The 24,784-nt window shown below is 36.7% G+C and overlaps 1 protein-coding gene and 1 long non-coding RNA gene across 4 annotated transcripts in view; one reads left to right on the plus strand and one right to left on the minus strand.

Annotated features, from left to right (window-relative positions):
- Positions 1-24,784, plus strand: part of LOC135323016 (uncharacterized) — a 92,912-nt gene that overhangs the window by 54,447 nt on the left and 13,681 nt on the right. The window contains exon 8 of one of the 3 annotated variants that reach the window (XR_010384081.1): positions 12,522-12,540. Coding sequence is in view for 1 of the 3 variants with exons in the window: in XM_064494262.1 (XP_064350332.1) it covers positions 12,522-12,570 (49 nt within the window). In the remaining 2 variants the exon portion in view is untranslated. Of the gene's footprint in view, positions 1-12,521; positions 14,822-24,784 lie in introns of those variants that run through there. The other 2 variants (XR_010384080.1, XM_064494262.1) reach the window with 2 other exon arrangements.
- Positions 351-24,738, minus strand: LOC135323018 (uncharacterized). The gene is made up of 2 exons (XR_010384087.1): positions 24,372-24,738; positions 351-508 (listed from the first exon to the last, which is right to left on the minus strand). It is a non-coding gene; the product is annotated as an uncharacterized LOC135323018 (long non-coding RNA).

A 24,784-nucleotide genomic window follows, 5' to 3' on the forward strand; every position in this document is an offset into this window, starting at 1 on the left:
TCCTGTGTAATCTGATAGAGATCACATTAAATCTGTAGATTGCTTTGGGCAGTATGACCATTTTAACAATATTGATTCTTCCAATCCAGGAGCATGGGGTATCTTTCCATTTCTTAGAAACTTCTTTAATTTCCTTCATCAATGTTTTATAGTTCTCCATTGAATTTTATTAAGTGCATTTTCTGCATCTATTGAGATTATCATGTGGTTTTAGTCCTTTCTCTTGTGAAGTATCACATTGATTTACATGTGTTGAACCACACTTGTGTTCCTGGGATGAACCCCACTTGATCATGATGTATGATCTTTTTTATGTGCTGTTGCATTCTATTTGCTGGTATTTTCTTGAGGATTTTTTGCATCTATGTTCTTCTGTGATGTTGGTCTTTAATTCTCTTTTTTGGTGGTGTCTTTGCTTGTTTTTGGTATCAGACTGATGGTGGCTTCACAGAATGAGTTTGGGAGTATTCCCTCCTGCTTGTTTTCTTTCTATCAGCTTTACAATGTTCTGGAAAGCACAAGAAGAAAATATGGTTAAGTGGCATAAGGCTGTGACTATGGTAATTCCACCTAACGAGTAGTTTTCCCAACAACATAAATTCTTTTGTAACTTAAAGGGAGGGAAAGTGATTGCTTTAAGAAGTAAGATGTGAAAGGCTACTCTACCACACACATTTCTTGTCAGTCACACAGAAGTTGTCAAATAATTATCCCCTGCCACTCAGAAAAAGGTAATATTGTGAGAACACACTGTCCACAGAACCCCCCGTCCACTTCAGCATAGGCATCAATTTTTCTGCCCTGCTCACTGAGGACACCCAGCTGTGGCTACAGGAAAGAGCCCTGATGCCCAAGCACCATCACATCCCATGACAGGACCCATTCCCTTCCCCTGAAGGGGCAGAGAAACTCAGAAAGCCCCCAAAGCCTGGGTGGATGGCCTTAGTAGTGTTCGTTTTTCAAGGCTCCGAGCCCCAACCTATGTTTTTTGCATCCAAAAAGAGGCTGTATTAACAGATACATACCATTATATATAAAATAGATAAGCACAAGGACCTACTGTATATCACAAGGAACTATATTCAATTTCTTGTATTAACCTACAGTGGAAAAGAATCTGAAAAAGAAAAAAATATATACTGAATCACCCTGCTGTACACCTGAAACTAACACAACATTGTAAATCAAATATACATCAATAAAATGTTCTGAAAATACAGCTCTAAAGAGCAATAGAGTCATGGTGTGTGCTGCCAGGCCCAGTGAAGGAATTTTGAGAGGTGAATGCTTTAAAAAATAATTCCTAATACCCTGAGATAACTATTTCCAGGATGGTGCAATTTTACATTTAAAAAGGGAAAGAAAAAAAACAAAAACAAAAATCTCAGATATCACCGTCCTGGAATTAACCAGCACACAATTAAATTTTGGAAAAGAAAACACAAAACAGTAATGCAGTCATTCATCAAATTCACAAAGGAAAACCAAAAATGCCAGCTCCTCACTGAGCTTGATTTCAGACAGAAGGTTGGTAAAGGTTACAGCATGAAAACGTAATTCTAATAATTAAACAAAACTTCATAAAATGAAAAGGACTGGCAAAAATATGTTTCTGGTAAATCAACTCAGGGGATGTCCAAATATAATGCAAACAACTCATGTAATTTTAAATTTTCCAGAAGCCTCCTCAACTTTTTTAAAGAAGTAAAAAAAAAAAAAAAGATGGAATTGATTTTAGCAATATATTTATATTTAATCCAATAGAGCCAAAATATTATCATTGCTGCGTATAATCAACAGAAAAAAATATGAGATATTTCACATGGTTTTATTCATACTAGAACTTCAAAATCTGAGTGTATTTTACACGTACCATGCATCTCAACTTCAGCTGGCTATGTATCAAGCAAGCAATAGTTACATGTGGCTAGCGGCTGCCACTTTGCTTTTCTGTGATTTTTTGGTTTTTGTTTTGTTTGTTTGGGAGGGTAATTAGGTTTTTATTGATTTATATTTAATGGAGGTACTGGGGAGTGAACCCAGGACTTCGTGCACTCTGAGCACATGTTCTATCTCTTAGCAATACCCTCCCCCCTAGCAGCTGCCACTTTGGACAGGGCAGATCTCAATGGATACTTTGCACTTATTTGTAAGTCCAAGTCTTCTCAAAAAAGAATCCCAATGGCAACCTCTTAAATGGATGCTTTCAGAAAATATAATTTCAAATACAGTTTTTAAGTTTTTCCACTCCATCAAGGATGCTCTCTACTGTGATAATCAAGCAGGTGGTTTCCCTATCCCTCACGGAGTCCCTGAAAGCAACAGGTAATGGGAGCAGAATGGGAGACTTCTGAACTCTCTGTGCCTTTGAGGATCCCTTTGGAGGAAAGAGACATTTTACTTCTGTTCCAGTCTCTTCACCTCCCCAGAAGAGCGTCTTCATTACATCACCATGTCATTTCTTTCCTCGAATCCACCTCTCATTCAACTGCTGTCGGTTTTAGTCTCCCCAGAAAAAAAACCAGGGGTACTCCCCTATTTTTAACACATCACCAAGCCTCAGTGTGTCCTTCTACAAAAATATCCCACTACTTTTCCTCACCCTGACTGGCTTCTCCACACCCAGTCTCTTGTAGTCTACATGTGAACTAAGATTTAAGAATTACCCCACCTCCCAGCCCTGACACATACACCCTCACTGCTGTTCATGGCCTGTTCCCACTTTCTCAGACAGTGACCTTCATCTCCCCCACACCTGTGGTCCTGGTTGTTCATGGACCTAGGAATCTACCTTTGTGGGACTGTGGAATTCTGTTCATGCTAGTTCCATTCCAGGCCATCTGGTTCTAGGCACATGTCCCAGGAAACCATTTCCAGTGATTCTGGACTCCCTGACCCCACCTTTCCTTGGAGCACATGCTCATCAACAGCACCCCACCAACCCTACCCTCATCAGGTCCACAGTGGAACCTGCACTCGGTTCCTCTCCACTCCCCACAAGCATGACTCACTCTGCTCTTCTACACATTCGGGGAAGAGGGAAGGTCCTTCCTATAGTTACATTGTGTCTCCTACCACCATTCATCCCTACCTTCCTCCAGGGTGTTTCCAAATTTGGAATAAATGACACGTAAAAATTATCTGAAATTTGGAGAAGCTAGTGTGTGAATCAACCTATCTATCTTGCTATGGTGGCTTCAGAGATCTTTTAAAAGGACTAGATTAAACTGCAACCTGATTTTTCTTTATTGCACGTGAAAGTGTAAATAAGAAGGCAATGGAAGACCTTCCTAATGTCTAATATAAACCAGGCTATAGCAAGTTGCCCGTTTTTATTAGGTTTTGAAGATTTTTTTTTTATTTTTTAAGTGAGAGGTCTTTATTTTCGAAAACAAATCAATATGATTAAATTTAAGTTTGACAGAATCTACTGTTAATGAGAAATTAATAGCAAGTAATTCATGACAAGAACTTGAGCTACACATTTCCATCTTGTGTCTACCAGGGACCAGTGATCAGTACAGAGACTGAGCTTGGTTTGATATTTATATTTGTAGCTGTGCTTCTTTAAATTTTTCTCAATAGAGGCAGCTAGCCCACCAAAATAATGTTTTCAATTTCTTTAAATTTTAAAGACAGAAGAAAAACTCATTATGTTATTTGTCAGATCTTGTAAACTCTTGTAATTCTAGTACCCTCAGAGACCATAGTGATGGCTTCATAAACAGTACATACAAGTGAATATTTTGATGATGCTGATTGGTAGGCATATATCTCAAAATGTTTTGAGAAACTGTTTCTTTGTGCTGTGGATGTATTTGAGGTCCCCCACTGCCTTGGTGTTGTGTTCTTCCACTTGGAGTGAGAGACTCGCTCCCCTGTGGCAGCTAAGATGGCTGATAAGAGAACATGGAGTGAGCATCAGCTAGCCTGAAGTCCCTAACCCTTCCCTTCCATGTCAGATTTCCATGAGAATGAAGCCCAAAGGGAAAAACGGAGTGGAAGATATTGTTTGGTTTGGGCTCATTGCCTGTTTTTCTCGAAATCAGTGGAAGTTTCCTCCTAACCCACTGTGATTTCATTTTGACAGTGGCAGTGGGCTCATCTGTATGTGCTCTCTAAGCATTTTTGCTAGCTTAATGACAACTTTTTTTTTTACTTTTTAAAATTGAGTTATAGTTAGTTTACAATGCCTCAATTTCTGGGGCACAGCACAAATCTTCAGTGATACATAAATATACATTTATTAATTTTCATATTCTTTTTAAAAAATTGACTACCACAAGATATTGAATATAATTCCCTGTGCTATACAGTAAAACTTATTTATCTATTTTATATATGTCACTCAGTATCTGCAAATCTCAAATTCCCAGTTTATCCTTTCCAAATCCCCTCTCCCCTGGCAACCACAAGTTTGTATTATATGTCTGTGTGTCTGTTTCTGTTTTACATATAAGTTCATTGGTCTTATTTTTTAGAGTCCACATATAAGTGATATGTTGTATATTTCTTTCTCTTTCTGGCTTAATTCTCTTAGAATGACATTCTCCAGGGACATCCACGTGGCTACAAATGGCAATATGTTCTCAATTTTCATGGCCAAGTAGTATTCCATTGTATAAATATACCATAACTTCTTTATCCAGTCATCTGTCAATGAACATTTAGGTTGCTTCCGTGTCTTGGCTATTGTAACTAGTGTTGCTATGAACATTAGGGTGCAGGTGTCTTTCTGAATTAAGGATTCTTCTGTATATATGCCCAGGAGTGGGAACACTGTATCATATGGTAAGTCTACTTTTGGTCTTTTGAGGAATCTCCATACTGTTTTCCATAATGGCTACACCAAACTACATTCCCACCAACAGTGTAGGAGGGTCCCTTTTGAACAACACCCATTCCAGCATTTGTCATTTATAGACTTTTGAATGATGGTCATTCTGACTGGTGTGAGGTGAAACCTCATTGTAGTTTTAATTTGTATTTCTCTGATAATTAGTGGTATTGAGCATTTTCTCATGTGCCTTTGGCTATTTGTATGTCTTCATGGGAGAATTGCTTGTTTAGATGTTTTGCCCATTTTTGGATAAGGTTGTTTGTCTTTTTCTTATTAAGTCGTATGAGATGTTTATATATTCTGGAGAACAAGCATTGTCAGTTTCATCTTTTGCACATATTTTCTCCTAATCTATAGGTTGCCATTTTGTATTGCCCATGGTTTCCTTTGCTGTGCAAAAGCTTGTAAGTTTAATTAGGTCCCACTTGTTTATTTCTACTTTTATATCTATTTCTTTGGTAGACTGCCTTGGGGAACATTGCTGAGATGTATGTGAGATAATGTTCTGCTTATGTTTTCTTCTAAGAGCTTTATTGTGAAGTATTGTGTTTAAGTCTTTAATCCATTTTGAGTTTATTTTTGTGTATGGTGAGAGGGAGTATTTTAACTTCATTGATTTACATGCTGCTGTCCAGTTTTCCCAACACCATTTGCTGAAGAGACTGTCTTTATTCCATTGTATGTTCTTGCCTCCTTTGTTGAAGATTAATTGACCAAAAGATTGTGGGTTCATTGCTGGGCTATTTTGTTCCATTGATATGTCTGTTTTTGTATCAATACCATGCTGTTTTGATTAATGTAGCTCTGTAGTATGGCCTGAAGTCTGGGAGGGTTGTTCCTCCAGCCTCATTCTTTTCCTTCAGTTATGTTTTGGCAATTCTGGGTCTTTTGTGATTCCATATAAATTTTATAATGATTTGTTCCAGTTCTGTGAAATATGTCCTTAGTAATTTGATAGAGATTGCATTAAATCTGTAGATTGCCTTGGGAAACTTGGACATTTTAACAATACTGATTCATCCAATCCAGGAGCATGGGATATCTTTCCATTTTTTAAAGTCTCCCTTAATTTCCTTGTAGTTCTCCATGTATAAGTCTTCCACTTCCTTGGTTAGATTTACTCCTAGATATTTTATTACTTTAGGTGTAATTTTATAAGGGATTGTTTCTTTACTTCCTTTTCCTGTTGATTCATAATTAGTGTAAAGAAATGCAACTGATTTTTGTACATTAATCTTGTATTGTTTTGTACATTAATCTTGTGATCTTGTATCCTTGTACCTTGCCAAATTCTTTCATTAGTTCGTGTAGTTTATGCATGGACCTTTTAGGGTTTTCTATATATAGTATCATGTCCTCTGCATAAAGTGATGATTTTTTAGCTTCTTTTCCAATTTGGATCACTTTTATTTCTTTTTCTTGCCTGATTGCAGTGGCTAGGACTTCCAAGATTATGTTGAATAGAAATGGTGAGAGTGGAGAACCCTGCCTTTTGCCAGATTTTAGTGGGAAGGTTTTCAGCTTTTCAGCATTGAGTTCTATGCTGGCTGTAGGTTTGTCATAAACAGCTTTTCTTACGTTAAGATATGTCCCCTCTATACCTACTTTGGTGAGGATTTTTATCATAATGGGTGGTGAATCTTATCAAATGCTTTTTCTTCATCTATTAAGATGATCATGTGGTTTTTGTCCTTTTTCTTGTTGTTGGGGTGTATTACATTGATTGATTTGCATATGTTGAACCATCCTTGTGTTCCTGGGATGAACCCGACTTGATCATGTTGTATGATCTTTTCTATGTGCTGTTGGATTCTGTTTGCTAATATTATGTTGAGAATATTTGTATCTATGTTTCCTCAGTGATATTGATCTGTGAGTTTCTTTTTTGGTAGTGTCTTTGTCTGGTTTTGTATCAGGGTGATGGTGAATTCATAGAATGAGTTTGGGAGTACTCCCTCCTTTTCAATCTTCTGGAAGATTTTGAGAAAGACTAGTATGTGTTCTTCTTTGTATGTATGATAGAATTCCCCAATGAATCCATGCAGTCCTGGACATTTGTTCGTTGGGAGATTTTTTTTTTTTTATGCTTATCCAATTTCATTTCTAGTGATTGGTTTGTTCTAGTGGTCAGTTTATTCTTGATTCAGTCATGTGGACTGTATGTTTCCAGAAACTTGTCCGTTTCTTCAAGGTTATTCATTTACTTTCCATAAAGTTGTTCACAGTATTCTCATATGATATTTTGAATTTCTGTGGTATTGGCTGTAATTTCTCCATTTTCCTTTCTTATTTTGATTGTGCTCTGTCTTTTCTCTTCTTTGTGAGCTAGGCCTGAGGTTTGTCAATTTTATTTACTCTTTCAAAAAAAAAACAGCTCTTTGTTTGATTGACTTTTTCTATTGTTTTTTAAATCTCTATTTTATTTATTTCCTCCCTGATATTTATTGTTTTCTTCCTTCTGCTGACTTTAGGTTTTGTTTGCTCTTCTTTTTCTAATTCTTTTAGTTGGTTAGTTGTTTATTTCAGATTGTTCATCTTTTTTGAGGAAGACTTTTACTGCAATGAACTTTCTTCTTAGGAATGCTTTTGCTGCATCCCATAGATTTTGTGTGGTTGTGATTTTTGTCATTTGTCTCAAAGTATTTTTAAATTTCTTTGATTTTATCATTGACCCTTTGGTTTCTTAGTATCATGTTGTTTAATTATCATGCTGTCATTTGTCTCCTTTGTTTTTCTGTATTTGATTTCTAGTTTCATGCATTGTGTTCAGAAAAAATGCTTAAAATAATTACTATCATCTTAAAATTGTTGAGTCTTTTTTTGTGCCCAAGTACATGATCTATCCTAGAAAATGTTCCATGTGCACTTATAAAGATTCTATATTGTATTTTTTTAGGATGTATTGTTCCAAAATATCAACCACGTCTAATTTGTATATTATATCATTTAATTTGTTGCGTTATTAAATTTGCATCTGGAAGATCTTCCAGTGAGAATAATGGGATGTTTTAATTTCCTACCATTATTTCATTCCTAGCAATTTCTCCTTTTATATCTGTCAGTATTTGCTTTATGTATTTAGTTGCTCCTACATTGGGTATAGTTATGTTAATGGATGTAATATCTTCATCTTGTATTGCTCCTTAAATCGTAAAACATTCATCTTTCTTTATGGTCTTTGTTTTAAAGTTCATGTTGTGTGAAATCAGTATTGCTACTCCTGCTTTCTTTTCATTTCTGTTTGTGTGTAATATCTTGTTCAATTTGCTCATTCACACTCTATTTGTGTCCTTTTCCCAAAGGTGGGTCTCTTGTATGTGGCATATTGTAGGTTCTTGTTTTATTTTCCAGTCTGTCACTCTATGTCTTTTCATTAGAGCACTTAACCTATTGAAATTTAAAGTAATTTTTGATCAACTTTGGTTTATTGCCGTTTTGAACTTAATTTTGCAGTTGATTTGGCATTTTTTCCCTTGTTCCTTTCTTTTTCCTGGTGTGTGTGTGTGCGTGTTTTATTTTTAAGTTTTCCTTTCTATTATCTTCGTTAATTTTTAGTTTTTGTGACTCTCTTGTAAGTTTCTGTCTTATGGTTACCCAATTTTGTACGTATATTAACCCATTACTGTATCTGTTTGTTTTAAACATATAGTAATATAAACTCAAACCCATCCTACCGAGAATGAACAAATTAAAGAATGAAGAAAACTGTATTTTCTTGCTCCCCTCTCCCACTCTTAATGATTTAGATGTCTTCTTTTACAATTCCATGTTTATTCTGTTGTAATTCATGGTAGTTATCACCTTTCCAATTATGGTTTTCTCCTTTCAAAAGCAACCTACTTCTTTTCAATTTAGAGTATACCATTCAATATTTCTTTTAGTATAGATTTAGTGTTGCTAAATTCTTTTATTTTTGCTTGTCTGTGAAGATATTTATTTCTCCTTCTATTCTAAAGAATAGACTTGCTTGATAAATTATCCTAGGCTGAAACTTTTTTGTTTGTATGTTTTTCATTCAGGACTTTGAATATATCTTGCCACTCCCTTCTGGCTTGTAGTATATGTGTAGAGAAATCAGCTGAAATCCTTATGAGTTTTCCTTTGTAAATAACTCTGTTTTTCTCCTTATGACTTTAGAATCATTTCTTTATCTTTAACCCTGGCCATGCTGATTATAATATAGCTTAGTGTGTGTCTGTTTGGTTTCTTCTTGTTTGGGTCCCTTTGTACTTCCTGTATTGGTATATCTGATTGCTTCTTTATGTTTCATAAGTTCTTAATTATGATTTCTTCAAATACCTTTTCAATCCCTTTTGCTTTTTTTCTCCTTCTGAGACCCCTGCTATGTGTAGGATTTGGCAAGATTTATATTATCCCATAGGATAATTGTTTTCATTGAATTTTGTCCTTTCATTGGTTTTTGTTTGTTTTCCTCTATTCTGTTCTGATTAGTTGATTTCTGTTGTCCTGTATTCTAAACCACTTATTAATTCTTCTGCATTAAGTAGCCTACTTTTTTTTACAACTTTTAACTCAGCTCTTATCTCAGCAAATTTGTTTTCCTGTTTTAATTCACTCCTTTTTATAAAGTTTCAATTTCCTATTTGACATATTCTGTGCCTCCATATACAATCTCTTTTTGTGTCTTTAGTACTTTTATCTCTCCTCTTTTGAAAACATGATTTAATAGATTATCAAGGTCTAATTCATTGATCATTCATTCAGGGGATTTTACCTGTTCTTTTAAATGGGAGTTGTTCCTCTACTTCTTTATTTTACTTATACCTCTCCTGCATTATTGATTATGGAGCATCAGTTATCTCTTCTGTTTCTAAAGGTTTTCTTTTTACTTATTTACCTAAAACGGGTGCAGAAATAAAGATAAAAAAATTAAAAGAAAAGAATAAGATTTGAAAACAGATTATGAACAATGACAGAAGAACAAGTCAAAGAAAAATAAAAATTGAGACCAATTTTAAAAAGTCTTAAAATTAGAAAATAATATCTGAAAGCTGATTATAATAAATAAGAGAACAAAACAAAGATATTAAAAGCAAATTGTAAGAAATTTAAAAAGCTTAAAAGAAGAAAAAAATTTGAGAACATAGTCTAATCGATAATAGAAGAATAAAGCAAAGAGAAATAAAAATGAAATTGAGACAAACTAAAGACAACTTTAAATATTTTAAAGTCCAATTTTAAAAGGGGTTAAACAGAAACATAAAAATCTTTTAAAAGTAAAAATTTAAAAAGTAAAAGAAAAAAAGTGAAAAAATGTGAACGTGTTCTTTTGGGCACTATGTGCTCTTAATAATTTTGTTGATAGCTCTGTCTGAAGTATGGGTGGTTACTATGTCTTCCTGTCTTTTGCCTGTTATCCTTTTTGTTGGGGATTTGGCCTGTGATCTGGTAGCAAGAGTCTTCCCTTGCTATTAAATGAGATCTCCTTTTTATTTTGTGGTTGTCACTGCTCCTGTTCTCACCCTGCTGCATGAACTCCACTCACTGGTTCCAGAGGCCCTCCAGTTGTGCCCCCAATCTGTGCTTCTCCTAGTGCCATGGGTCATGTCTCCTCCAAATGCTGTATTGTGGTGGTGCACTTGTGCATGGTAGGTGGTTGGGTCTCTCTGCCTTTCAGTGCCATTCCCAACTTCACTTCAGTTCCATGCTCTTTAGATGGACTTGGATAAAATGGCCATACCAGTCATCACCCCTGCTCTGTGCCAGAACTCTTCTTGTTCTTCTTAGAAGCATGAGTTCACAGAGGTACTGCAGCAGAACTTTCCTATTTGCCTGGGGCTGTGAACAAATCTGAGTCCCACCTATGAGGTTTCAGAGCCCCTAGGTAGGGATTGAGATTTCAACCCTGCCTCCACCTCGGTGCACATTAGAGTATATGGTGGGTGTGGTTGAGTCCCAATTGTCTTCTGCAGAAAAGGCACGAGATATGATGCCACAAGTATTCAAAGACAAAAGCTATGACACCCCTCCGCCCAGGGCACACCAGCAGTGTTGCTTTGCCTTTTTTTTAATATTTTATAGGGTACTCATGTTGTTCTGCTCTGTATACCTTTCCAGCGATGGCACAAAGCACATTGAAATCTCCTGAGGTTGCCTCTGTACAGTTGGCCCGAGTCCTCCATCAGGTTCATGCAGTCTGTTTCATCCCACACCTGCTGGTTGGTGTCTAAGCCTGGGGATCCTGAGGATACTTTTTGCCCCATTTAATTTTGTTCTGTCAGTTAAGGGCTATTCTATACAATTTCAAGCCTCAGAGGTTCCCCCTCCATCCAGCTTACCTCTTCATTGGAGTGGGAGAGACCCAGCAAATAAGCACTCCAGCTTACCTCTTCATTGGAGTGGGAGAGACCCAGCAAATAAGCACTATACCACCTTTGCTGCTCCCTCCCCATGGGACTGGACTGCACTATTTCCCTTTTTCTTCCTTTTATTTTCCTTTTCTCCTGCCAGATTAATGGCGTGTTTTGTCTTTTGATGAAAGTAAGGTTCTGTCAAAGTTCAGCAGACTTTCTGATTGGATAGGTGGGTCAGTGGATGTCAGTCTTGGTGCATTTGTGGGAGAAGGTGAGCTAAGAGTTTCGTTCTACTCCACCACCTTGGCCCTTCTTGATTTTTTCTTTTTTTAAATGTACAGTAGTCTAGTGTCTGTATGTGTCAACTGTAGTGGGATTTTGTCCAGTAAACCTAAAATTTTTACTTTGAAATAAACTACTGGGTTTATAAAAAAGAACTTAATTAACAGCTGCAAGCCAGCATCATCTATTCAAGGGTGTGTTAGAGAAGGATGGAGGGGAGGAAGGGGAGAGGGGGAAGAGACTCTAAGGGTGAGAGAGTGGTTAAGGGGGAAGCCCTACCTGCTAAAAAGTGGATGCTTGCTGCCATTCAACACAGCTCAGTGCCGGGGCACCCCAGTTTATGCAGGAAGAGCTAGCTGTCTGGACTCTGATCTACAGACACTGCTCTCAGCTTCTACTCTAGAGTTGAGCTGGTGCTGCTGGAGCAGAAGGTGGAGTCAGGGCAACAGTGGTTGGATGGCAGCCTCTGATGTGAACAAGGAGCTGTGAGCTCAGACTTGCTCCTTAAGCCCCTAAAGGACAATGAGCAAGTGAGTCCATCTAGAGAGACAAGGAGGGAGAGGGCCCTGTGGTGCTCCCTCTGACTATCCAAGCATCCAACTTAGAATTCTGCCTCAGGCTGACATCTTTGACAAAGAAACAACACAGGTTGCTTTTATTTCCTAATTTAATAAAAGCCTTTTGCTCACTTCCACGGGAAGCATAATAACAAATCTGAGCTACTTTAAGAAGAAGGAAAATCCTCACTGAGCACCTACCCTGCACCAGACATGGTATAAGGAACTTCATGGCTGTGATCTCAGTGACATCTGACAAGTCACTAAGAACTGGGATGAAGGGACATGAGCAGAAACCAGAAGACAAAGACAGGCTGAAGGCAGATGTCATAAAGAAAATTCCACAAGAATGAATAGCAGAAGCAGAAAGTGGAGCTGGTGTGGGACCACATGGGCAAATTCCTAGGTTTGAATTCCAATGAACTAGGCAGGGAGGTAATCCTGGACTTAAAGCATAAAGATCATTGGTTTCACAGTTTCTCTGCATGACCAATTATTTTTGTTTGTTTTTTCTTTTTGCTGTCCTAGATTTTCCAACATGGCAATTTTTATACTTCTTCATCAACCATTCCATTGACTGCTTCTCTTTCAACTCATATGCATAAAAGACTTCACCCCAGGACCAGATAACAAATCAGTTAATAACAGGAAGGATAAGCCTTCAGAACTTGCCAAGCAAAAGGAGAGATTGCACTAAGGTAAATATGTAAGATGATGTATAATTGAACTTTAAGTGAGTGGCTCACAGTAGTGCTCAAAAAGTTCAAAGAGGAAAGGAAGGCAGGTGGAAGTGGTCCTGTTTGTGTGTGTTTGTGTGTGTGAGCATGCGTGCTGGGAGAGGAATTGAGTAATGGATGAAGACATCATGCAAGATGGCTGAAGTGTCAGTAACAATCTTTGGATATGAGTTGAGAAAGGGAAATAAAAAGGTGAATTTGGAAATGATGCTTGAGGCCAGAATGTAAAAGTCCTTGAAGGTCAAATTAAGATGTGCTATCATATTTTATAAGTCTCGTATTTCACACCAATTTAAGTGTTGACCCTCTTAGAAATGGTGAATTAGAGAGGAGATGAAGGGTTCCTTTAAAGAAGAAATCTCGACAAACCACAGCACACTGAGGCAATGGTACCCAGCAATTGCATTCCACAAGATTAAGTACATTAGCATTTCTACAGAAAAATAATAATTTATATCACTGTATGTTTCCTACTACCTACAGAGTTAGAAAATAGCTCAGTAACATTGAATTTGAAATATTCAAAGGGTGAGCTAGACAGACACCTAGTAATCTTTTGTGTGGTTGAGTGTGTGTTTCAAAATGTTTCAGTTTTTCCTGACAGTGGCCACTTTTATTAGGTATTTACCTAGAAGCAGATTTGCTGGAATAGGTTTATCTGTATGTTCAGGTTAAAGTGGATACTGACAGATATTTGCTTCTCAGGTGATTGTAGCAATTTACATGCTCATCAGCATTGTAGCATTCTTTATGTGCTCCTGAAAGTTGGGAAGTTCTGAGCCTCAATTCAGCTCTACAAAGGGTAAAATTTTAAACAATCTCCTTTGTAGTTCTCATGCATACCACATTTTTAGTTATTACCAGTGGTATAATAAATAAAATAACTGTCCTTTATTTCTGGTACAAGACACAGAACTTCAAAACTCTTGGAATTTCTTGAGTGAGAAGATTGTGTCTTATGCTAATGAGGTGACTCATGGTAGTGGGCCCCAAGTTAACTTCAGCATGAGGGCTAATCCCAGAAAGACCAGCCACATAATTAGAGGGTTGAAAATTAGGGCCATGCTGAACTCTGGGAAGGTGGGAGGAGATGGTGCTGGAGATGGAGATTAATCATGTGTCCAATGATTTAATAAATTATAAAGCCCAAGTAAAAGCTCTGGACTTCAAACTCAGTGATGCCTTCTGGTTTGTGAATACCCTGACTCCACTTGCAGCCAGTGTCTGAGGTTGGCATACACTAAGTCTGTGTAGTTTATTTGTTGAACAACTTAATGCACTGATTCTAACCTGAGTCTTACATCCAAATCTTGAATCATTCTGGAAGTATAAAGTCTATGAGCTTGTGTCTCTTATGGTGAATCTTGACATTTCTGTCCATGTAGGGAGATTCAGGAAAGGTATGACTAAACAGTGGGAACATTACTGTGTGGAAAAAGGCATCATCATAGGAAATGAAATCCTCTAACACAACTATTTTCAGTTCAAAGCAAGCCAAAACAAATTGACTATTCCACTTGTGACCTAGGCTGTGAGCATTGGTCTCTCCAGTAAGATTTGGCTTCTCCAGTAAGATTAACAAGAGGACAGATGACTGGATAAAGAAGTTGTATATTTATACAATGGAATAATGCACATCCATAAAAAAAATAATAAAATGATGCCATTTAAAGCAACATGAATGGACCTGGGGAATATCATTTTAAGTGATGTCAGAAAGAGAAAGAAAAATGCCATAAGATATCACTTATATGTAGCATCTAAAAAATAGATGAAATTATTAAAAAACAAAAAAGACTCACAGACATAGAAAACAAACTTATGGTTTCCAGAGGGAGAAGAGAGTGGGAAGGGCTAAATTGAGAGCTTGAGATTTGCAGATACTAATATATATATAAAATATAAACAACAATTCCATACTGTATAGCACAGAGAACTATATTCAATATCTTGTAGTAACTTATGGTGAAAAAGAATATAAAAAAGAATATATGTATGTTAATGTATGACTGAAGCATTATGTTGTACACCAGATATTGACATAACATTGTAAATTGACTATACTTCAATAAATAAATATAAATAAATATATATAGATATATTTTAATTATGCATTAAAATTCAACAGTAAACTTTTATTCTCTAAAAGAAAGAGGGGAGTGAGTGGAGAAGCAATTTGAAATGTGTTTTGTATTTCATTATCTCATAATATAAGGATGATTCTAGTCTATAATTAATAAATAACTTGCAAGGCTTAAACCCAGCAGAGAAAATACTTAAATATTTACTTTTGGGGAATTAGATTTAGACCAAGAGGAAAAAAAAATCTAAACCTGATATTAGACATCCATCAATAAACATTCAAAATAAATTCAGTGTCTTCCAGTATTAGACTGACATGTTCACCTTTATTTCCTAGAATTATATGAATTGTGGGGGAGTGGAATTAAGATAAAACTATGTTGGACTTTGGATGTCTGGCTAAGACATTTTAGTTTTAAGTTTTGTTCACAGGGGAGAGAGGAGAAGTTTTGGAAGGCAGCTATACTCACCACTATATGCCTTCAAGTGGAGAAGTTTTGATCAGTAGAGGGAAGAGAAGAAATTAGTACCACAGAAAAAGGCATTATCAAGGAAGGTAGAACAAAGATAACTGATGTTCACTGTACATGGCTACCAGACTTTCCATCAGTTCATCCTTTTATTGAAAATTCATAGGATTACACTTATATTTACTTCTTCCCTGCAGAATGTGCTGTCAATTTTTTAAAAAATAAGAAATGCCATGTTAATTTTCAGACAGGTATACAATATCTGTCTGAATATATCATGGAAACATTGAGAATTCTGGCCAATTATTAGTAATTTCAGTATCAAATTTAAGAAAGAGGAGTCAGGAGCAGCCAAGATGGTGGAGTAGAAAGACATTAGTAGCTCACCCTTTCCCACAAATACACCGAGAGACACCCCGGGACCTACCCATTCACTCAGAACACCTACTGAACATTAACAGAACATCACCTTCTTCAAAAGACAGAATTCACCACAAATCTGGTAGGAAAAAAGTAAAAGGAAAATAGCGTGGGATGAATCCCACAGTGTGGGAGTGACAAAGGAAGATTTGCACTCTTAAACTGGGGGGAAGGGGAGACTCCAAGTCTTGTATCTGTGCAAAGTAGCCCTTGGCCCACAAAACAATAAGTAAAATGAGCACTAAATTTCCCTGTGACCTCAGCCTTAGACACAAACCAGCAGGGGGTGGGCTGGGAATGGCTGCCAGAGCCAAGTGGTGGACTGGGGCCAACTGCACAGAGGCAATCTCAGGGGGCTGAAGTATGCTATGAACTATGTCTGGGAGGGTATAGAGAACAGAACAGCCTGAGTTCCCCATAAAATTTAAAAAAAGAAAGCAATACTGCTGGTGTGCATTGCAGGGAGGAGCACAATGAGGCTGGGCCATAGCCTTTGTCTACACAGGCCTGTGGCACCATTGCTGGTGTGTTCTTAGGAGAAGAGAGGCAGGGCTCCACCACAACCACCATATTCCTTAGTGTTCAGCTCCCAGGCAGAGGTGGATTTGAAACACAAATTCATATCTAGAGGCTCCACAACTTCACAGGCAGGACTGAAATTTATTTGCAACACCAAACAAAGGGAGCCATTTTGCTATGCAGGTGCCTTTGCGGACCCACACCTCTAAGACAATTGGGCAAGGACTAGAGTTCTGGCACAGAGTGAGGGTGAGTGCTGGTGTGGCCATTTTCTGTGAGCCCACCTACCCTGAGTGGATGCAGCACTGAGTGTAGTTCTGACCAAGTTGCATGACCTGTGGGCGTCTGGGAAGAGTGAGCAGAATTTGCAAAGTGGGGTGATTGAAGGGGCAGCATTTGGGACTTGGCATGGTGCTGATCTGGTAGCATGAATGTAGTCACTGAGTGCTGGAAGCCCTACTGGTGTAGGCATCTAAGACAAGTGAGCATAGTTTGTGTATCAGGGAAAGTGCAGGTGCATTGTTTGCTGCTGGGGATGTCACTGACCTGATAGTGAATCACCAACCAAGTGTGTGACCCATAATTCAGTGGAATTGGGGGCAGAGAACCTGGGGGACACCAGAGCAGCAGACTGACATTCCTGTCACTAAAGCTAGGACAAGGTCAGAGTCAAGAAAAAGTACTTAAAGTGCTCCAACCCCACCTATTATGCACCAGAGTTCAGAACCAGGTCTGGAAGCCTCACTCCCAACAGAAAGGAAACAGACTCAGTCCCTGACAGATATATGACAACCACAGAACAAAAAGGAGACCACACTAAAAAAACAGAGAAGGCTCTGGTCACCACAACACCAGCCACATCGCTAATCAAAATGAAAACAGATAACACACATGGAAGAAAGACATGGCTACCATCCATACTAAAAACAGACCTAGCGAAAAAATTATTAGGGGTGCGCAGTCTACACAGGAACACATCCTCTTCAAAAAAAAAAAATCCCTTGAAGGCCAGAGAAGATAACTGATACTTCATAATCCATAGTGCCAGAGAGATATAAGTAAAATGAAGAAGGAGAGGAATGATTCTCAATTAAAAGAACAATAGAAATCCCCAGAAAGAACAGTCAATGAAATACATCTGAATAGTCTACTAGATCATGACTTCAAAACTGGAGGGATGAAAGCACTGAAAGAAATAAAAGAGACTATAAATAGAGAGAGAGAACATTATGAAAAGGAAATTGAAACTATAAAGGGGCGATAATTAAAAACATAATACTCAATGGCTATGAAAAGAGCCAAGCTATAGGCAGTCAAAAGCAGACTAGACAATGCAGAAGAATGAATAAGTGACTTAGAAGACATGATAGGAGAAGTCACCCAATAAGAACAGCAGATAGAAAAGCAGGAAGAAAAAAAAAAGAACAATGAAAGCAATATAAGGGATCTATGGGATAATATATAACATTCCAACCTATGCATAAGAGTGGTCACAGAAGGAGAAGAAAAAGCAAAAGAGATTGAAAAGGTATTTGAAGAAATCATGACTGAGAATATCCCAAACCTAAAGAAGCAATCAAATATCTAAGTACAGGAAGCACAGAGAGTACTCAAGAAGAAGAACCCAAATAGACTTACACCAAGACATATTAAAATTAAGATGGTGAAAGTTAAAGATAAAGAAATGATACTAAAGGCTGCAAGAGAAAAATGAATTGTTAGTTATAAGAAAAACCCCATAAGGCTATCTGTTGGTTTCCCTTCACCAACACTGCTGGCCAGAAGGGAGTGGCAATATATATTAAAATTTCTGAATGAGAGAAAGCTGCAACCTAGGATAATTTATGCAGTAAGGCTGTACTTTAGAATAGAAAGAGAAAGAATTTCACAGACAAGCATAAACTAAAAGAATTCAGCAATACTAAGCCTATGCTAAAGTAAATAATGATAGGTTTACTCTAAATAGAAAATAAGCAGAGGAGAAGGGCAAAGATGGTGGAGTAGAAGGACACTTGTAGCTCACCATCTCCCACAAATACACCAAGACTGATATCCATGAACCCACCCACCCAAACAGAACAATTGCTGAACTTTGACAGATCATTGCCTTCTTCAAAAGACCAACTACATTGCCAATCGAGTAGGAGAAAAGGAAAAAAAAAAAAAAAAAGGAAGAGAAAGGAAAATAGTGGGGAAACGGTCCTGCAGGGAGAGAGTGACAAAAAAGAAATAGCCTTCATTTGCTGGGTCTCATTCACTCCAAAGGAGAGGTCAGTGGGATGGAGGGGGAACTTCCAAGGCTTGGATCTGGATGGTATGGCCTTTGACTGACAGAACTAAGTGGGCACAAAGGATCCCTGTAATCCCCAGGCATAGACATCAACCAGCAGGGTTGGGACAGGACAGGCTGCCCAAGCCAGGAAAAGGACATGGGCCAACTGTACAGAGGCAAGCTTGGGGGATTTCAATGAGCTGTGTGCCATAGCTAGGGGGATATACAGATCAGAAAAGCCTGGGTCCCTTATAAAATACACACACACACACACACACAAAGCTACACTGCAGGTGTGCCCTAGGGAGAGGGGCACTGTAGCATTTGTCTCTGCAGACCCATGGCACCATTATTTGTGTATCCTTGGGAGAAGAGAGGCAGGGCTTAACAACAACAACCATATTCTCCAGTGTGCAGCTCCCACATGAAATTGGGGTTGAAACCTGAAGCTATACCTAGGGTTCGGCAACCTCATAGGTGAGACTGAGATTTGTTTACAGCCCCAGGCATAGGGAATCTTTCTGCAAAGGTGCCTCTGTGGACTCGTGCTTCTAAGACAAATGAATAAGAAGAAGAGATTTGGCACAGAGCAGGGACAAGGGCTAGTGAGGCCAGTTTCCCTGAGCCAGGGACATGACTGGTGGGCCTCTAGAACCAGTGAGAGGAATTCAGGCAGCAGGGTGAGGATAGTGTCGGTGACAACAACAGAACAAAAAGGAGGGCCCAGTAAATAGCCAGGGCATGCTCTTGCCACCAGAACACTGGCCACATCCCCAACCAAAGTAATAACAGGCAAAAAGGAAGGAAGGAAGACTTGGCAACTATCTGTGAGTAAGAAAGAACTCTCAACAAATTTATAAGGGAACAGTCTATAGAGAAATATATCCATATTTTCTATAATTTTTACTTTTTTAAAATATTTTATTCATTAATAACTTAAAATTTTTCTTTAAAATATTTTTATTAATTTTAAATTGATTTCAACTTGATTTTTATTTGTTTTGTTCTTCTGTTATTGATTATACACTGTTTTCAATTTTTTTATTTTACATTTCTCTTTTATAGTTTTATTTCTGCATCCACTTCAGATAAATAAATGAATAAATAAAACCTTTCAGGACCAGAGTAGATAACTGATACTTTATAATCCATAGTGCCAGAGAAAGATAAGAAAAGTAAAGAAGCAAAGAATCACTCCCAATTAAAAGAACAAGAGAAATTCCCTGAAAGAATAATCAATAAAACAGAATTTGGTACTCTACTACATCATTATTTCAAAAAATGACTGATCACAGTACAGAAGGAAATGAAACAAATTATGCATAGAGACAGAGAATATGTCAAAAAAAGAAATTAACACTATAAAGAGGAGCCACATAAAATTGGAAAACCCACTTATTGAAATGAGAGCTAGTGGGCTAGATAATGCAGAGGAATGAATAAGTGACTTAGAAGACAGGAAAACAAAATCATCCAATCAGAACAGCAGAGAGAGAGAAAAAAAATCAATGAAAACAATATAAGTGATATATGGTATAATATAAAGTGTGTCAATGTATGCATATTTGGGGTCCCAGAAGGAGAAGAAAGAGCAAAAGGGATTGAAAAGGCATTTAAAGAAAAAAATAACTGAAAACTCCCCAAACCTAAAGAAGCAATCAGATATCCAAGTACAGGAAGCACAGAGGGTCCAAAACAAGAAGAAACCAAACATAACCATACCAAGACATATTATAATCAGGATGGCCAGTTTTCTACTGAAAGGAAAAAGAACATAATTGGAAAGATGATAACTACAATGAATAACAACAGGATAAACATGAAATTGTAAGAGAGACGTCTAAATCATTAAGAGTGGGAGAAGGGAGCAAGAAAATTAAGAGTATTTTTCTTTATCTTTTTCTTTTTGTTTTTGGCAGGATGGTTTGAACTTATATCACTATCTGTTTAAAACAAACAGATATAGTAATGGGTTAGTATATATATAAAAGAGTAACCACATGACAAAAACTAACAACGGAGACACACACAAAATAAAACAGAGATAATACAAGGAAAATTATCAAACCACAAAAAGAAAAAGAAAAAAAAAACAAAGAGGAAATACCAAATCAACTGCAAAACTAAGTTCAAAATGGCAATAAATACAAGTCTATCAATGATTTCTGTAAATGTCAATGGACTAAATGCTCCAATCAAAAGCCAGAGTGGTATATTGGAAAATAAAAGAAGAACATGCAGTATGCTGTATACAAGATACACACTTTAGGGAGAAGAAGAGACATAGAGTGAGAATGAGAGGATTGAAAATGATATTCCATGCAAATGGAAAAAAAAAAAAACAAAGTAGGAGTAGCAATACTGATTACAGACCAAATAACTTAAAAACTAAAGCCATAAATAATGATAAGCAGGGCACTATATAATGATTGAAGGCAAAATGCAAGATGAGGATAGTATACATGTTAACATACAAGAACAAAACATAGGAGAACCTAAATACATAAAGTGAATACTAACAAATATAAAGAGAGAAATCTATGGGAACACAATCATAGTAGGAGATTTTTAACACCCCATTCACATCACTTGACAGGTTTTCCTGACAGAAAGATAAAGGCAAAACAGCAACTAAATGATACAATAGAACAATTAGACTTGGTTGATATTTTCAGAATATTACATCCCCCAAAATTACAATATACATTCTTTCCAGTGCACATGGAACACTTTCTAGGATGGGTCATGAACTTGGGCACAAAAGAAGACTCAACAATTTTAGGAAGATAGTAATTATTTTAGGCATTTTTTTTCTAAACACAATGCCATGAAACTAGAAATCAACTACAGCAAAACGTAGGAGAAAAAAATGACAGGATGATGATTAAATAACATGATACTAAGAAACCAATGGGTCAATGTTAAATTCAAAGAAGATATTAAAAAAATACTTTGAGACAAATGACAAAAATCACAACCACACAAAATCTATGGGATGCAGCAAAAGCAGTCCTAAGAAGAAAGTTCATAGCAATAAAGGCCTTCCTCAAAAAAGATAAACAATCTGAAATAAGCAACCTAACCAACCAACTAAAAGAATTAGAAAAAGAAGAGCAAACAAAACCTAAAGTCAGCAGAAGGAAGAAAACAATAAAGATCAGGGAGGAAATAAATAAAATAGAGATTTAAAAAAACAATAGAAAAAGTCAATCAAATGAAGAGATGGTTTTTTGAAAGAGTAAATAAAACTGACAAGCCTCAGGCCTAGCTCACAAAGAAGAGAAAAGACAGAGCACAAATAATTAAAATAAGATAGGAAAATGGAGAAATTACAACCAATACTACAGAAATTCAAAATATCATATGAGAATACTGTGAACAACTTTATGGAAAATAAATGAATAACCTTGAAGAAATGGACAAGTTTCTGGAAATATACAGTCCACAAAGACTGAATCAAGAAGAAATTGACCACTAGAACAAACTGATCACTAGAAATGAAATTGAATAAGTATTAAAAAATGAACAGAGTATTTACATAATCTCAGAATATTTACATAATCTCAAATTAATAGATGCTAAAAACAGTGGGTGAAATCTTGATGAAGAACAGAATATTTACATAATCTCAAGTTACTGGTTAGTCACAAAGGAAAAAAGAACTTTATAGGGAAGAAACCTAATAGACACCACCTAGTGAATTGATGAACTTAGCCATCACCCATAAATGGAAAAATTGATATCTTGTGCCATCTAAAATAACACCTTTGGAAGAACATAGCATCACTGATGCCTGTTGTGCTCCTGCTAAGAATACATGACATGGAACTAGTCATGAGGCAATATCAGAAAAATATAAAATGGACACTATAAAATTAATGATATATGTTCTTCAAAAATCATAATATCATGAAAGAAAAGAAATCCTGAAAATTGTTCCATACTAAAGGAGAATAAAAGTACAAATCAAATGAATGTTATTTTTCAATATCTGAGCACAGATATTAGATATTATAGATATAATATTAGACATTTAACTCCTATAAGAACAAAAAATCATGATAAAAATTTTAAAGGAAGATATGCAAATGTTTCATCTAATAGAAAATAATATGAGAGAACTTACTTTAAAAAAAAGGAATGGAAAACATGAAGTTGAAAAGTATAACTGAATTTAAAAACTTGCTGGAGAAATAATAATGCCAAGAGAATGACAGAGAAGACACTTACTTGGAGAAAATCTTTTCAAAAAGCACATCTGATAAAGGACTGTTATCTTCAATATACACAAAACAATTAAAACTCAACAGTGAAACAAAAATACCTGATTAAATGTAGCCAAAAGTCATTAACAGACATCTCACCAAAGAAAATACACAGAGGGCAAATAAGCATATCAAAAAATGTTCCACATCATATGTCGTTAGGCAAATGGAAACAAACATATTAGAACACCCCAAATTCAGGACACAGACAACACCAAGCCCTGGTGAGGATGTGGATCTATAGCACTTCTTATTCACTGCTGATGGGAATGCAAGATGGTAGGGAATCTGTGGAAGACAGTTTGTCAACTTCTTAAAAGGCTAAACACTCATGCACAATATAATCCAGCACTTGCACTCCTTGGTATTTACCCGAAGGAGCTGAAAACTTATGTCCACACAAAAAACAATATATAGATGTTTAGAGCAGCTTTACCCATCATATCCAAATCTTGGAAGCAACCAAGATGCTCCTCATTAGGTAATGGATAAATAAACTGTGGTACAGCTGGACAATAGAATAATACTCTATCCTAAAAACAAATGAGCCATCAAGGTATGAAAAGACATGGAAGAAATTTGAATGCCTGTTTCTTTTTTTTTTTTTTGAATGCCTATTACTAAGTGAAAGAAGCCAATTGGAAAAGGCTACATATTGTATGATTTCAACTATGTGACATCCTAGAAAAGGCAAAACCATATGAACAGTAAAAAGATTGGTGGTTGCCAGGGATTTTGGGTGGGAGAACTGAATAGGCAAGCAATGAAGATTTTGAAGCTGGTGAAAATACTCCACTTGATACTATAATAATGGATGTATGTCATTACACATTTGTCCAAATCCACAGAATGCACACCAAGAGTGAAACTTAATAAAAACCATGAGCTTCAGGTGATAAAGATGTGTCATTATTGGTTCATCAACAGTAACAGATAGAAACGTCCCCCACCAAAGTGGCCTAATAGGGAAGGCTGTGCAAGTATGGGGACAGGGCATATGGGCAATCTCTGTACCTTCCTCTCAGTTTTGATGTGAACATAAAACTGCTCTTGGAAAACATCTATTTAAAGTTTTACTAGTCATAACCACAGAGAATCTATGCTTTGCAGGAAAAGCAGTCCTAGGAGGGAAGCTCATAATAATACAGGACTTCCTCAAAAAAGAAGAACAATCTCAAATAAAAATTCTAACCTACTAGCTAAAACCAAGAGCAAACAAAAGAAAGTCAGCAGAAGAAAGAAAATAAGAAAGATCATGGAGGAAATAAATAAAGATTAAAAAACAATGGAAAAAATCAATCAAACCAACAGCTGGTTTTCTGAAAGAGTAAACAAAATTGACAGATCTCTGGCCAAGCTCATGAAGAAGAGAAAAGAGAGAGCAGAAATAAACAAAATAAGAAAGGAAAATGGAGAAATTACAAACAATACCACAAAAAACACAATGTAATATGAGAATACTATGAACAACTATAAGGACACAAAATGGATAACCTAGAAGAAATGGTCAAGTTTCTGGAAACATAGAGTCCACCAAGACTGAATGAAGAAAACTTGACCACTTGAACAAACCAATCATGAGGAATCAAATTGAATTAGAAATAAAGGCTTACCTAGAAACAAAAGTCCAGGACCAGAAGGCTTCACTGAGGAATTCGAGCAAACATACAAAGAACTCATAACAGTCCTTCTCGAACACTTCCAGTAGACTGAAAAAGAGAGAGTACCCCCAAACTCATTCTATGAAGCCACCGTTAGCCTGATACCAAAAACAAAGTTACTACCAAAAAACAACATTACATACTAATACCACTGGTGATCATAGATGCAAAACTCCTCACCAAAATATTAGCAGAGTCCAACAGCACATAAAAGAGATCATACACCATGATTAATTTGGATTCATCCCAGGAACACAAGAATGCTGCACCATACAAGAATCAATCAATGTAATGCATCACAACAAGAGAAAACACACACACACACACACACAATCATCTCAATAGATGCAGAAAAATCATTTGAT

The sequence above is a fragment of the Camelus dromedarius genome, chromosome 15 (assembly GCF_036321535.1).
Source record: "Camelus dromedarius isolate mCamDro1 chromosome 15, mCamDro1.pat, whole genome shotgun sequence".
Classification (NCBI taxonomy): domain Eukaryota; kingdom Metazoa; phylum Chordata; class Mammalia; order Artiodactyla; family Camelidae; genus Camelus; species Camelus dromedarius.